Below are 14,463 nucleotides of genomic sequence, written 5' to 3' on the forward strand. Positions count from 1 at the left end.
AAAGAGCAAAATGAATATTTTTTTAAAAAGTGCAATGTATATGAATAATTGGGAACAGAGGCCAATGTTTCATACTCTGAATTTCCCCCCATTTTCTCACAATTTAGAGAGCATAATATTTTTATAGCTAAATTCATTTGCGTGTTACCTGATTCTTCAGCTGGTTAAGTGTTTGTCTCAAACTATCTGTTGTTGTTTGATTACTTTTAAAAAACTCAGCTACTGCTGTATTTAAAATTATTTTATAATCGTCTTTGTTTACGTCTTGCAGGCAGGCCAGGTGCTGAAGGCAGGCATCATAATTTCCAGCCTAAAACAAAAACGGAAAGACATGTTCACAAAATTACATACCAGCTTTCAGACCTATGTAGTCATTTCCAAATATATTTCACTCATCTTTATTTTAAGACTCTTTAAAGTCACTAGATGAAACAATATTTATGTCAATTAAGGAATTGTGATATGTCGATCTTTTTTTTTTTTTTGTATTTTTCTGAAGCTGGAAACAGGGAGAGACAGACAGACTCCCGCATGCGCCCGACCGGGATCCACCCGGCACGCCCACCAGGGGGCGACGCTCTGCCCACCAGGGGGCGATGCTCTGCCCATCCAGGGCATCGCTATGTCATGACCAGAGCCACTCTAGTGCCTGGGGCAGAGGCCAAGGAGCCATCCCCAGCGCCCGGGCCATCTTTGCTCCAATGGATCCTCGGCTGCAGGAGGGGAAGAGAGAGACAGAGAGGAAGAGAGGGGGAGGGGTGGAGAAGCAGATGGGTGCTTCTCCTGTGTGCCCTGGCCGGGAATCGAACCCGGGACTTCTGCACACCAGGCCGACGCTCTACCACTGAGCCAACCGGCTAGGGCTGATATGTCAATCTTATCTCAGTAAACTGGGGAAAAACACTGTGGCTATATATTTCCTAAGAATCAAACTCTAATACTAATACATGTGTATCATATCTATAATAATATATAATTATTATACATATAAATATATATATAAAATATTTCTGTATATGTTATATATTATTCTGTTAGTAGATACTGGTATGTATTACTAGCAGGGTATAATAACCAAAGCTAGTCAAGAAAAGTAATGTGATTATTCTAAATTTTAATTTCCAGTTAATATATCTGAATATCCAAGTATCAACACCTTCTGCTTACATATATGTAACTGGACAATCAAATAAGGTTTTTTTTCATATAATTTAATGTCAGAAAAATTAAGGTTTTACAAACTTTTGGGGTTCCAGCTTAAAGCACATCCAAGAAAAAATACTGGCCCTGGCCAGTTAGTTCAGTGGTAGAGCATTGACCTGGTATGTGGAAGTCCCAGGTTCGATTCCTGGCTGGGGCACACAGGAAAGGCAACCATCTGCTTCTCCCCTCCCCCCATTGTGCTCTCTCTCTCTCTCTCTCTCTCTCTTCTTCTTCTCCTGCAGCCATGGCTTGACTGAGTCAAGCATGTCAGTCCTGGGTGCTGAGGAAGGCTCCATAGAGTCTCTGCCTTAGGCACTTAAAAATAGTTCGGTTGTGAGCAAGCATGACCCTAGACAGGCAGAGGATTGGCCCTAGACAGGGTTGCCAGGTGGATCCTGGATAGGGCGCATGCAGGAGTCTGTCTCTGTAACTCACCTAAATAATAAATAAATAAATAAAAAGAAAGAAAGAAAGAAAGAACAAAAGAAAAAGAAAACTGAAGAGCAGTAAAAGACTGACCTACACATTTACAAATCTAAACTCAAAAGACTTAAAAACAATACTATGAGAGTTAAAATGTATTTATGAAAACAGAAAAACCTGGGATTGGCTCAAATTACTCCCATTCTTTTCACCATTATTAAACTTTAAAATTAAACCTCCTCTCTAAACTTAACTCTTGAATTAGTACTAAACAAAAATCATTAATTTAAAAATTCCCTGTGAGACGATTCACACTTGACAGACGCTAACAACGGGCAGAGAGGAGCACCGCCTACCGTGAAGGCCTGGAGAGCGTGGGTGGACAGCTCCTTCTCCTGATCCGTGATCCCCGAGGCCTGGCCCGGCCCTTCGTGCTTCTCTGCCTCCTGATCTGCAAATGCACAAGTTCTCCAGGTTTTTAGAAAGAATGGTTGGTACAGTTATGTGTCCCTAGTTTTCTTCGTAATTGTCCTCTTCCTAATGAAGCTGCCAAAGATAAGAGCTCTCTCAACTACAATGGTTAATTAGTGTTATGAGTAAGAAGTCAGTTCTCCAAAAACTTAACAAAAAAATGTCTCCCATAGCCATGGCCAAACCCAACGGAAACCCACCATGATTTATGTAAGGATTAGAGCCCTGCCCATCAGGACATTAGGGCTGAGAATGCTGTGCTCTCTTCAAGATATTAGATCTGTCTCACCAGCAATATACCAAAAGCAGGCCCTGGAAACCCAACAACATAAATACATGTACAATGCCTTCAAGAAGTTTATAATTCAGTTAAAACACAGTAGTAACATTTAACAATGAGGGCTCTACATTGATAAGAACTCAGAGGTAATTTCCAGGTAAAGAGTGCTTTAATTAACTTAGAAATCCAAAAGCCAAGATAAACATATTTAAAAAGCTCCCTTAACATGAGTAAGTGTCCATATACATTTTTTTTAAACTTTTTTGTGTATGTGTGACAGAGACAGAGAGAGACAGAGAGAGGGACAGATAGGAACAAATAGAAAGGGAGAGATGAGAAGCATCAAATCTTCATTGCAGCACCTTAGTTGTTCATTGATTGCTTTCTCATATGTGCCTTGACCGGGGGGCTACAGCAAACCGAGTGACCCCTTGGCCAAGCCAGCAACCTTGGGCTCAAGCTGGTGCACCTCGCTCAAACCAGATGAGCCTGCGCTCAAGCCGGTGACCTTGGGTTTCGAACCTGGGTCCTCCATGTTCCAGTCTGACACTCTATCCTCTGCGCCACCACCTCTTGGTCAGGCCATTTACATTCTAAGACTACTGGTTCCTGCCCTACAATGTACTATTTTAAAAATTAGATTTTTAAAAAATTAAAAATAATCCCAAAACGAACATAAAAATCTCAGCTGAACCAGCCCTGGCCGGTTGGCTCAGTGGTAGAGCGTTGGCCTGGCGTGCAGGAGTCCCGGGTTTGATTCCCAGACAGGGTACACAGGAGAAGCGCCCATCTGCTTCTCCACCCCTCCCCCTCCCCTTCCTCTCTGTCTCTCTCTTTCCCTCCCGCAGCAAGGCTCCATTGGAGCAAAGTTGGTCCGGGTGCTGGGGATGGCTCCATGGCCTCTGCCTCAGATCCTAGGGTGGCTCTGGTTGCAATAGAGCAACGCCCCAGATGGGCAGAGCATCGCACCCTGGTGGGCATGCCAGATGGATCCCGGTTGGGTGCATGCGGGAGTCTGTCTGACTGCCTCCCCGTTCCAATTTCAGAAAAATACCAAAAAAAAAAAATCTTAGCTGAACCAAGTCTAAAACTACTCAAGGGTGACCCTTGTTGGGTGTGCGTGCAGACTGGTACAATACCCTGGGAAGTACCTTGGCAATACCCATCTGTGCACAATAGCCTCTGACCTAACAATCCCACTTCTAGGCATTCACCCTATAAATACGCATGCTCATTACAGCACTAACTGTAACAGTGAATGTCTAAAAAAAAATAACTTTAAATATCTTTAGTTAAGAAAACTGTTAACTAACTCATGTACAGGAATACAATGCACAGTTGTTAAAAAGATGAGTTGTTAAAAAGATGTTGAATCTAGGCCCTGGCACATTGGCTCAGTCGCAGAACGTTGGTCCAGCATGTAGAATTCCCGGGATCAATTCCTGGCCAGGGCACACAGGAAAAGCGCTCATCTGTTTCTCCATCCTTCCCCCTCTCCTTTTTCTCTCTTCCCCTCCTGCAGCTAAGGCTCCATTGGAGCAAAGTTGGCCCAGGCACTGAGGATGGCTCTGGTTGCAGTGGAGCAATGCCCCAGATGGGCAGAGACCATTGCTCCCTAGTGGACATGCCGGGTGAATCCCGGTTAGGCGCATGCGGGAGTCTGTCTCTCTGCCTCCCCACTTCTCCCTTCGGAAAAATACCAAAAAAAAAAAAAAAAAAAAAAGATGTTGAATCTACACGCTTAGACATGAAAAAAATATCTAAAATATCTTGTTATGTACAAGACACAAACTGTAAACAGTTTTATTTAACTGAATCTCATGTTTTATAAGAATATATTCATAGATATAGATTGAACTGTGTGTATACTTTTGATGTCAGCATTTTTATAACTGCCTGGAAGGCTATATTCCAGGAAGGCTATATTCCAAAGAACCAGTGCTCAGCAGAGCTGGCTTTGGCAAGCCCTGCCCTGGCACATGTCAGCAGTCAGTCAAGACTCGCAACCTCTCTCTGTGTGAGGAAGGCATAATGAAAACAGCACAGGTCTGCGCATCAGACACATCTTCAGTCTGGTCTCCCCTTGTCCACCTAACTCTTTCTTGGAGTTATTAATATTAGCTCCCTTCCTCCTTTCCCTTTGCCAAAACAACTAAGAATTTTGGCAGTTATAGTTTTAAAAAATATATATACTTATTTCTGCACTTTAAACATACAACTTGACATATCAGACTGAGTATGACTGGGTATAGAACAACTCCTTGTGAAAACCAGGAGATCTCACACTCTTTCGAGAATCCACCCCTTACACTAACATAAGTTGTGCTTAGATCAACTTATCTAAGACTTAGATCTGCCCTACAGATCTAAAGGTATTCTGGTATTTGGGGTTATCAGAAGTATTACTTCTGATACTGAAAGTTATAGCAGATAAACTGGCATTTCACTTCAACTTTAGCATACAGATAAATAAGAATTGAGAAGGAAGAACTAATAGTTTAATAAAGAAGGTTCACCAGTTGAAAAGGACGGTGTTAAAACAGCTTTTCCTTTAGGAAGTCAATAACGATGTGTTTGACTATTAAGACTACTGTTTACACAGCACATCTGTTTTACAAAACTTCCAGGTGCACAGTAACAGTAAGGACCAATTACTACTTTAAAACGTGTAAAAACGGGACACAAGATTCCAGCACCCCAGAAAAAACAAAGTATGAGTTTAGAGTGAGGCTAAACCCTCAACTTCATCTATATTTGTTATAAAATTATAACAATAAACATAAATACTTAAAACTTTTTAAGGAAATGTAAAGCATTTTAAAAAATTTATCTTTTCTCATAAGGAAGTACACTAAATTTAAATCAAATAACAAGAATTCTTAGTTTGCCATCAAGTTATCTCCAAAGCTTCTTCTAAAGTGTGTCCTCTCTGGACTAGATGACATTCTTTAATGGGGCTTCTGGGCTCAAAGGTCAAAGAGTGCCGTATAAATAAAAGGCAGAAGGACATGCACGACAACTCACCTAGGTGTTGAAGCATTTCAGCTTCTATCTACTCCCCCCAAAGGCTGACTGGCTCCCGTGGCCACTGCTGTCATTACCCTGGAGGAACTGTAACCCCCCTAGTATCTTCCAGGAAAGGAGAGAAATAAATAAGCTAGGCTGATAGAGGACTCTGAAATTCCCATTTCTATTGATATTTCAAAGAACTGAGCCCAATAACAGCCTTTTACATGTTAACCATCCGTTATTTTACCTACATTCTTTTACAATGAGATAAACTTAAAAAAAAGAAAATATTTCAATGGAATCACTTTTTATTTTCCTTTCTTATCTCTCTTCACTTTTCAAGTTTTCTGCAAGGAATGAACATTATTTGTATAACCAGTTTTTAAAAAAATTTTAAGACTTTATTCATTTTAGAAAGGAGAGAAAGGATGTGAGAAAGAGGAGAGAGAGGAGGGGGGAGGAGCAGGAAGCATCAACTCCTATATGTGCCTTGACCAGATAAGTCCGTGGTTTCAAACCAGCAACCTCAGCGTTCCAGGTCGACACTATATCCACTGTGCCACCACAGGTCAGGCCTTTAAAATGTTTTTAAAACATCCATTTTTTTTTGTAATTGGTGATTTCTTACCAAAAAGAGTCTGCACATAATTCCACAATGTGTCTTTATTTGTCCAAAAGTAGTCTTCATTGCCAATTGAAAGGGTGTGTGACCGTTCACCCATAAGCCCGCCTTTCCTGCCAGTGAGGCCTAATGAACATGGCTGACTTTCCGGGCGCACAGAACTCTTCAGCGCATCAACCTTGACGTTCTTTAAGCCAAAAGGCTTCATTTTGAACCAAACTATTGCCTTTAGGTTTGAACTAAGTAGAAAAGAAACACACTGCTTTTCCAAAACTGAAAAAAAAGTCAGTTAACTGAAAGCACAGACACATTCCATTAAAAGAATGTTAATTCAAATCTGATTGGAGGAAGATCCCCCACATAGCTACACTTCTCAAAATATAACCTACTGAGCCAGGCATCCCCAAACTACAGCCCGCGGGCCGCATGTAGCCGCCTGAGGCCATTTATCCGGCCCCCTGCAGCACTTCCGGAAGGAGCACCTCTTTCATTGGTGGTCAGTGAGAGGAGCACTGTATGTGGCAGCCCTCCAACAGTCTGAGGGACAGTGAACTGGACCCCTGTGTAAAAAGTTTGGGGACCCCTGATCCTACTCCAAAGACATACAAGAAAAGAAATTTTGGTCCAAAGAGAAACAGGATTGTTAAGGCCTAAGAAAATATACTACGTTCACAAAATAATGTCCTTTGTAAAGGAAATTTTAAATAAGGACACCATTTCAAAGAAAAATAATTCAGTTTCACCAAAGTCACCATCTGCACATGAACCAGTACACCTGACTTATCAAAACTCTACAGATAATGGCTAATTTCTACACAACTCAGAGAAATAACACGTGACCAGCAATGCTATAGACTTGAGCACCCTGTCCAGCACTACAGAAATCAAGGAACAGAATATTAAGAATCAAGAATCTAGCCTGACCAGGCGGCGGCGCAGTGGATGGAGCGTCGAACTGGGATGCGGAGGACCCAGGTTCGAGACCCCGAGGTTGCCAGCTTGAGCGCGGGCTCATCTGGTTTGAGCAAAGCTCACCAGCTTGGACCCAAGGTCACTGGCTCGAGCAAGGGGTTACTTGGTCTGCTGTAAACCCCCTCCCCCCGTCAAGGCACATATGAGAAAGCAATCAATGAAGAACTAAGGTGTTGCAACGAAAAACTAATGATTGATGCTTCTCATCTCTCTCTGTTCCTTTCTGTCTGTCCCTATATCTATCCCTCTCTCTGACTCTCCGTCTCTGTAATAAAAAAAAAAAAAGAAAAGAAAAGAACTTATCAGCAGCCCTGGCCAGACAGCTTAGTTGGTTGTGGCATTTTTCAATTGCCAGTCTACGGACCAGTCCACCAGAAATTTCGTGCTGGCCCGCGAAAGAGTAACCACCCTGATACTGTATGAAAATTATACACCCAATGATCTTAGTGGAATTCGCTTTATGCTCAGGGTGATTTCTGCCTTAGCAGTTCACAAAATAATTATCCTATTTTCACCAGTCCTCAAGTGTAAGGTTGAAAACCAGTGGGTTATTAGAGCATCGTCCTGATACGCAGAGGTTGTGAGTTCCATCCCCTATCAGGGCAGATACAGAACAGATTGATGTTTCTGTCTGTCTCTCTTTCTTCTTTCCTTTCTCTCTAAAAATCAATACATTTTTAAAAACAAAAGAAAGACTATATTAGCATGCTTTACGGAAGACAGGCAAATCAGAACACTACCACTGCCAATGAGCATTTTCATTTTTATATCTGAGAGTAGTTTTATGCACAGAAAAAGATTTACTCCAGTTTTCAAATAGTAATACTTGATTTATTAATTTTTAAAAAGGTTTTATTTATTCAGTTTAGAGAGAAGAGAGAGAGAGAGAAACGGGAGGAGCAAGAAGCATCAACTCCCTTATGTGCCTTGACTGGGCAAGCCCAGGGTTTCAAACCTGCAACCTCAGCATTCCAGATTGACACTCTATCCACTGCGCGACCACAGGTCAGGATGATTTTTTTTTTTTAACTCAGGGAGAGGAAGAGAGGCAGAGATAAACTTCCATATGCACCCGACCAAGATCCACCCAGCGAGCCCACTAGGGGGTGATGCTCTGCCCATCTGGAGCATCATTCCATTGCTCAGCAGCCAAGCTCTTCTAAGTGCCTGAGGCGGAGGCCACGGAGCCATCCCCAGCGCCCAGGGCCAACTGGATCCAATCGAGCCATGGCTGCAGGAGGGGAAGAGAGAGAGAGAGAGAGAGAGAGAGAAGCGAGAGGAGGAGGGGTGGAGAAGCAGACAGTCACTTCTCCTGTGTGCCCTGACCAGGAATTGAACCCAGACATCCAAACACCGGGTTGATGCTCTACTGCTGAGCCAACCAGCCAGGGCCGATTCATCAATGTTACAAATTCAAAAAGTCTAGATTTTCCTCAAACTTTTCAACTTAAATATCTTACTCTATTTAGAGTTTTAATTTCTTTTTGTTTTGTCTTTAGCAAAAAAGAGAGAGGGAGGGAGGAAGGGAACGAGATAAAAAGCATCAATTCTTCATTGTGGCACCTTAATTGTCTGATTGCTTTCTCATATGTGCCTTGACTGGAGGCTATAGCAGAGCGAGTGACCCCTTGCTCAAGCCAGTGACTCTGCACTCAAACTGGGTGAGCCCACACTCAAGCCGGTAACTTCGGGGCTTTGAACTGGAGTCCTCTGTGTCCCAGTCTAATGCTCTATCCACTGCACCACCTCCGGTCAGCCATACTCTAGATCAGGGGTCGGGAACCTTTTTGGCTGAGAGAGCTATGAACACCACATATTTTAAAATGTAATTCCATGAGAGACATACAACAATCTGTGTACGTTAAGCATTATCCAATAAAAATTTGGTGTTGTCTTGGAGGACAGCTATGATTGGCTCCAGCCACCCGCAACCATGAACATGAGCAGTAGGAAACGAATGGATTGTAATACATGAGAATGTTTTATATTTTTAACATTACTTTTTTTATTAAAGATTTGTCTGCGAGCCAGATGCAACCATCCAAAGAGCCACACCTTGCTCACGAGCCATAGGTTCTCTACCCCTGCTCTAGATTCTTAAACATTAAAAACAGTTCAGCCCTGGCCGGCTGGCTCAGCGGTAGAGCGTCGGCCTGGCGTGCGGGGGAACCAGGTTCAATTCCCGGCCAGGGCACACAGGAGAAGCACCCATTTGCTTCTCCACTCCACTCTCCTTCCTCTCTGTCTCTCTCTTCCCCTCCTGCAGCCAAGGCTCCATTGGAGCAAAGATGGCCCGGGTGCTGGGGATGGCTCCTTGGCCTCTGCCCCAGGCGCTAGAGTGGCTCTGGTCACGGCAGAGCGATGCCCCGGAGGGGCAGAGCATCGCCCCCTGGTGGGCAGAGCATTGCCCCTGGTGGGCGTGCCGGGTGGATCCCGGTCAGGCGCATGCGGGAGTCTGTCTGACTGTCTCTCCCTGTTTCCAGCTTCAGAAAAATACAAAAACAAAACAAAACTTCATCCTGACCAGTGGTGGGGCAGTGGATGATACACTGACTGAGAAGCTTAGGTCCCAGGTTCAAAACTCTGAGGTTGCCAGCTTGAGTGTGGGCTCATCCAATTTGAGCACAGACTCACTAGCTTAAGTACGAGGTTGCTGGCTGGAACGTAGGATCACAGACATGATCCCATGGTCACTGGCTTGAGCAAGGAGTCACTGGCTCGGCTGGAGGCCCTCATGCCTTCAAGGCATGTACGAGAAGCAATGAACAACTAAAGTGATACAACTACAAATTGGTGCTTTTCATCTCTCTCTCTGCCTGCCTGCTTCTTCAAAGTTTTTTTTTTTTTTTTTTTTTACAGAGACAGAGAGTCAGAGAGAGGGACAGTCAGGCACAGACAGACAGGAATGGAGAGATGAGAAGCATCAATCATCAGTTTCTCGTTGCGACACCTTAGTTGTTCATTGATCGCTTTCTCATATGTGCCGTGACCATGGGCTCCCAGCAGACCGAGTAACCCCTTGCTCAAGCCAGCGACCCTGGGTCCAAGCTGGTGAGCTCCGCTGTAAACAGATGAGCCTGCACTCACACTGGCGACCTCAGAGTCTCAAACCGGGGTCCTCGGCATCGCAGTTCGACACTCTATCCACTGTGCCACCGCCTGGTCAGGCTTCTTCAAAGTTTTAAGTAACATTTTTGGTTCAAGTGAGGAAATCTGATATAGTCAAATATTAATTTTCTGAAGGATGACAATAGTATTATGGTTATGTAGGTGAATGTCCTTATTTCAAGAAATGCATAGTGAGATATTTAGAGATTAAGTGTCATGATGCCTATAACATTTAAAAATGATTCTGTACCTAGAGATAGGGGAAATAAATATAGCAAAATGTAACAATTCTTGAACTCGGTGGTGGGTTATATGGATATTCATTTTCTTTTTTCAATATTTTGGATGCTCGAAATAATTTGTAATAAAAGTTGAAAAAATGTCACATGAGCAGATGTGTAAGTACGTATGGTGATACATGTTAACTGGATGTCCCATGGTTACCATTTAGCAATATACACAAATATTGAATCATTACTCGTATACCTGAAACCAGCATGATATATTATGTCTCAATTAAAAAAAATAATCTGCCTGACCAGGTGGTGGTGTAGTAAATAGAGTGATGAACTGGGACGCAGAGGACCCAAGGTTGAAACCCCAAGGTCACTGGCTGGAGCATGGGCTTATCAAGTTTGAGCATGGGCTCACCAGCTTGAGCGTGGGGTCACTGGCTTGAGCGTAGGATCATAGACATGACCCTATGGTCGCTGGCTTGAGCAAAGGGTCACTCACTCTGCTATAGCCCTCACCCCCCACCTCCCCACCCCCATCAAGGCACATATGAGAAAGCAATCAATGAACAACTAAGGAGTTGCAACAAAGAATTGATGCTTCTCATCTCTCTCCCTTCCTATCTGTCTGTCCCTATCTATACCTCTCTCTGATTCTCTCTCTGTCTCTGTCAAAAAAGAAAAATTCTATATTACTGAATGCTTACTGCATTTTTCAAGGACCCGGAAGAGACCATTTCTTTAAAATATATATATATATATTTTATTGGCCCTGGTCGGTTGGCTCAGTGGTACAGTGTCAGCCCGGCATGTGGATGTTCATAGGTAGGGGAATGGTAGGATCCAACTAGTGTTTTATTCTTTCTTTCTTTTTTTTTTTTTTCATTTTTCTGAAGTTGGAAACAGGGAGGCAGTCAGACAGACTCCCGCATGCGCCCGACCGGGATCCACCCAGGCATGCCCACCAGGGGGCGATGTTCTGCCCCTCTGGGGCATCGCTCTGTTGCATCCAGAGCCATTCTAGCGCTTGGGGCAGAGGCACAGAGCCATCCCCAGCACCAGGGCCATCTCTGCTCCAACGGAGCCTCCGCTGCGGGAGGGGAAGAGAGAGAGAGAGGAAGGAGAGGGGGAGGGGTGGAGAAGCAGATGGGCACCTCTCCTGTGTGCCCAGCCGGGGATCGAACCCGGGACTCCTGCACGCCAGGCTGACGTTCTACCGCTGAGCCAATCGGCCAGGGCAGTGTTTTAGAAATAAAATGAAAAGACAGCAGTGAGAAGAATGGTTTGGATAGGAAAAGGGAAACATCAGTAAAGAGGCTGCTTATTGTGAAACAGATCATAATAGAGAAAAAGACCAGAATTATAGCAGTTGAAATGGGGATGGAGAGGTGTAACAGAGAAATTCAAGAAAGTTACACTAAACACTCATTTACTTAACACAAATACAACCTTATTATCAGAGTAGAAAGCTTCCTGCATAATGGCTTATAAACTTAAACCAGTCAAAGCAGCAGCCCCCTAATCATTTAGGAACTTACTCATCTACTACACACATTACATAGTTCTTCACAAATGGGAGTGCCACTGTAATGGGTCTGTCTCTAGCAGGCTGAGTAACAGGTTCTCAAAGGTAGGGAGTATGTCATATCCATTTCTTCAACGTATAAGGCACTACCTGGCACTCCATCTTTGTGAAAGAATGAATGAACAAGTAGAATGCTTTGTGACTGAGACAGAACTTGAAAACTAAATGAGCTTGGCTCGATTGGAGGAGTTGGCCCATGGGCGCTCCATGGCCTCAGCTTTAAGGCACTAAAAAATGGCTCTGGTTGCAATGGAGCAAGGGCCCCAGATGGGCACAGCATCGCCCCTAGTGGGCTTTCCGGGTGGATACTGGTAGTAGCACATGCAGGAGCTTGTCTCTGACTCCCCTCTTCTCAATAAATAATAAAAATAATATAGGCCCTGGCCGGTTGGCTCAGCAGTAGAGCGTCGGCCTGGCGTGCAGAAGTCCCGGGTTCGATTCCTGGCCAGGGCACACAGGAGAAGTGCCCATCTGCTTCTCCACCCCTCCCCCTCTCCTTCCTCTCTGTCTCTCTCTTCCTCTCCCGCAGCGAGGCTCCATTGGAGCAGAGATGGCCCGGGCGCTGGGGATGGCTCCTTGGCCTCTGCCCCAGGCGCTGGAGTGGCTCTGATCGCAACAGAGCGACGCCCCCGGAGGGGCAGAGCGTCGCCCCCTGGTGGGCGTGCCGGGTAGACCCCGGTCGGGCGTATGCGGGAGTCTGTCTGACTGTCTCTCCCCGTTTCCAGCTTCAGAAAAATAAATTAAAAAAAAAAAAAAAGGTCATTCCAAGAAGTACAGTAGTATGGGTTATTAAGTATGCTAAACCTGGGAAACAGAGACACTAAATTAAGAAAAAGGATGTTGGTCCCTTTGATCCAGCTGTGGACAAGTCATACTTATTCCCTGCCTGAAACATTCTCGACATTCACACACCGCTATTTCCTATGCCTCACTCCCTCATTTCATTCAGCTGTCTGCTCAAGTATCACCTCTTCAGAGGCTTTCCCTAATCAGCCTTCCTAAAATTTTATAGCACACTCCATCACCTTCACTTTCTACACCTTTTGTCTGTTATTATTCCTTTTAGCGGATTACTTCAGAGATCCTCTACTGGTTTTACTTACCTATCGCTACATTAGGATGGGCTCACTTTATTTCAAACCAAGTGTATCTGTTAGTTATTCAGATCAGGCCCTAGTGAAACCTACAGCAAGCACACTGAGATTTCCTTTTCTTTTCTGAATTAATTTCATTGTAAAGTCTAAGTGCTGACCACTTCCAACGCCTCTCAATCAAGTTCCTTCCAACCAAACCTGGATACCATGGAGATCATTAATTTCTTACAGGAAACATATGCCACCCCACCGTATAAGAATGTAGGCAGGAAAGAATTTTATATTCCCGAATGGGTAAGATTCTACGAATGGGGCTGTAATTCATAAACAAAATCGGTATTAATCACGGGGAAACAGGTTCTAAATGTAAGATGTTAGAAAAGACTGACCAGAATGACACACTATGATTTCAAAATTTATTTAAATAAATGGTTTAAACACAGCTAATTGCAAAAGACGTTGCTGACCAGAGAGGCACGCTGATGCGGCCAATCCAGGTGACTCTTACCCTGAGCTGGGGGCCATTGAAGCAGCATGTGCTCCGGGGTCAATTCTCCTTGCTCTGCCTTCCTCATTCCTCACTGGGAAGTCGAAAAGTCTATGAAGTGGCTAAATAAATTTAGGCTTTTTTAGCTAGAGATATTCTAGAGAGAGGGGCAAGGGCGGTTGGCAGCGACTTCAAGCTTCTCTCGAGTAAAAAAACTACTGAACCTGAGGCCCAAAGACTCACAGTAGCGACTGCCCCGGAGGGGGTGGTGAGAGAAATGCACGCCGAAATTCAAGTCTCCCTCGAGTCCCCACTCGGGGCCCCGCAGCCTCAGCGCGCACGGGCTGCCCACCCCCGCGTGTCCCGCCGTCCCAGCGTGCAGGGCGCGGGCGCCTCACCTGCAGGCTTGTCTGCAGCCATCTTCCCGCCTCGGCTCGGGGATTTTCCTGCAGGTGGCGTGGCCCTGACTCCAGCTGCCGAGCTGGACGCAGTCCTGGGACTCGGAGGACGACTCTGCGCCCACCCAGGTTCCGGACCCCTGAGTTCCGGCCTGAAGAGTGGGCAGACCGCCGGCTGAGGAAGTGACGAAGGCTAGTTCGCGTCGTCTAGCAACAGCAGCGGCATCTCCGCCCAGGAGACGACACTGCATCCTGCCACACACGGCCTCCGCCCCGCGGAGTCCCCGTACACGCTACTTCCGGGGGCGTTGGCCGGCGTGGGAACTGAGGCTGGCCCCACCCCACCCTGGCGACCCGCCTCCCGCGGCGTCTGTGCGCAGGCGCGCCTCTGCGCGTGGGCTGGGTGAGCGGGGAGGGGCCTGCGCGCGACTGCCTTTTGCTTATCCTGGTTAAAACGCTGAAGGGTCAGAGTTTTCGTCCCTCGTTTTGCATAAACTCACCATACTCATACCTGACGTTTATATGCTAAGCATTGAGTCTTGCACTTGGCCTTACTTTCTCATCGATTTCTCAGGAGT

General features: G+C 45.1%; 1 protein-coding gene across 2 annotated transcripts in view; it reads right to left on the bottom strand.

The window, feature by feature from the left end:
• The window catches only part of CNOT10 (CCR4-NOT transcription complex subunit 10), a 66,151-nt gene extending 51,974 nt beyond the window's left edge, over positions 1–14,177 (bottom strand). Inside the window, exons 1-3 of one of the 2 annotated variants that reach the window (XM_066245152.1) lie at positions 13,886–14,177; positions 1,983–2,077; positions 149–310 (exon numbers count right to left, since the gene is read on the bottom strand). In XM_066245152.1, coding sequence (XP_066101249.1) covers positions 149–310; positions 1,983–2,077; positions 13,886–13,907 — 279 coding nt within the window. In that variant the 5' untranslated portion in view covers positions 13,908–14,177. The remainder of the gene's footprint in view (positions 1–148; positions 311–1,982; positions 2,078–13,885) is intronic. The other variant, XM_066245151.1, reaches the window with a different exon arrangement.
• Between the last annotated feature and the right edge of the window lie 286 nt (positions 14,178–14,463).

The sequence above is a fragment of the Saccopteryx bilineata genome, chromosome 10 (assembly GCF_036850765.1).
Source record: "Saccopteryx bilineata isolate mSacBil1 chromosome 10, mSacBil1_pri_phased_curated, whole genome shotgun sequence".
Taxonomy (NCBI): domain Eukaryota; kingdom Metazoa; phylum Chordata; class Mammalia; order Chiroptera; family Emballonuridae; genus Saccopteryx; species Saccopteryx bilineata.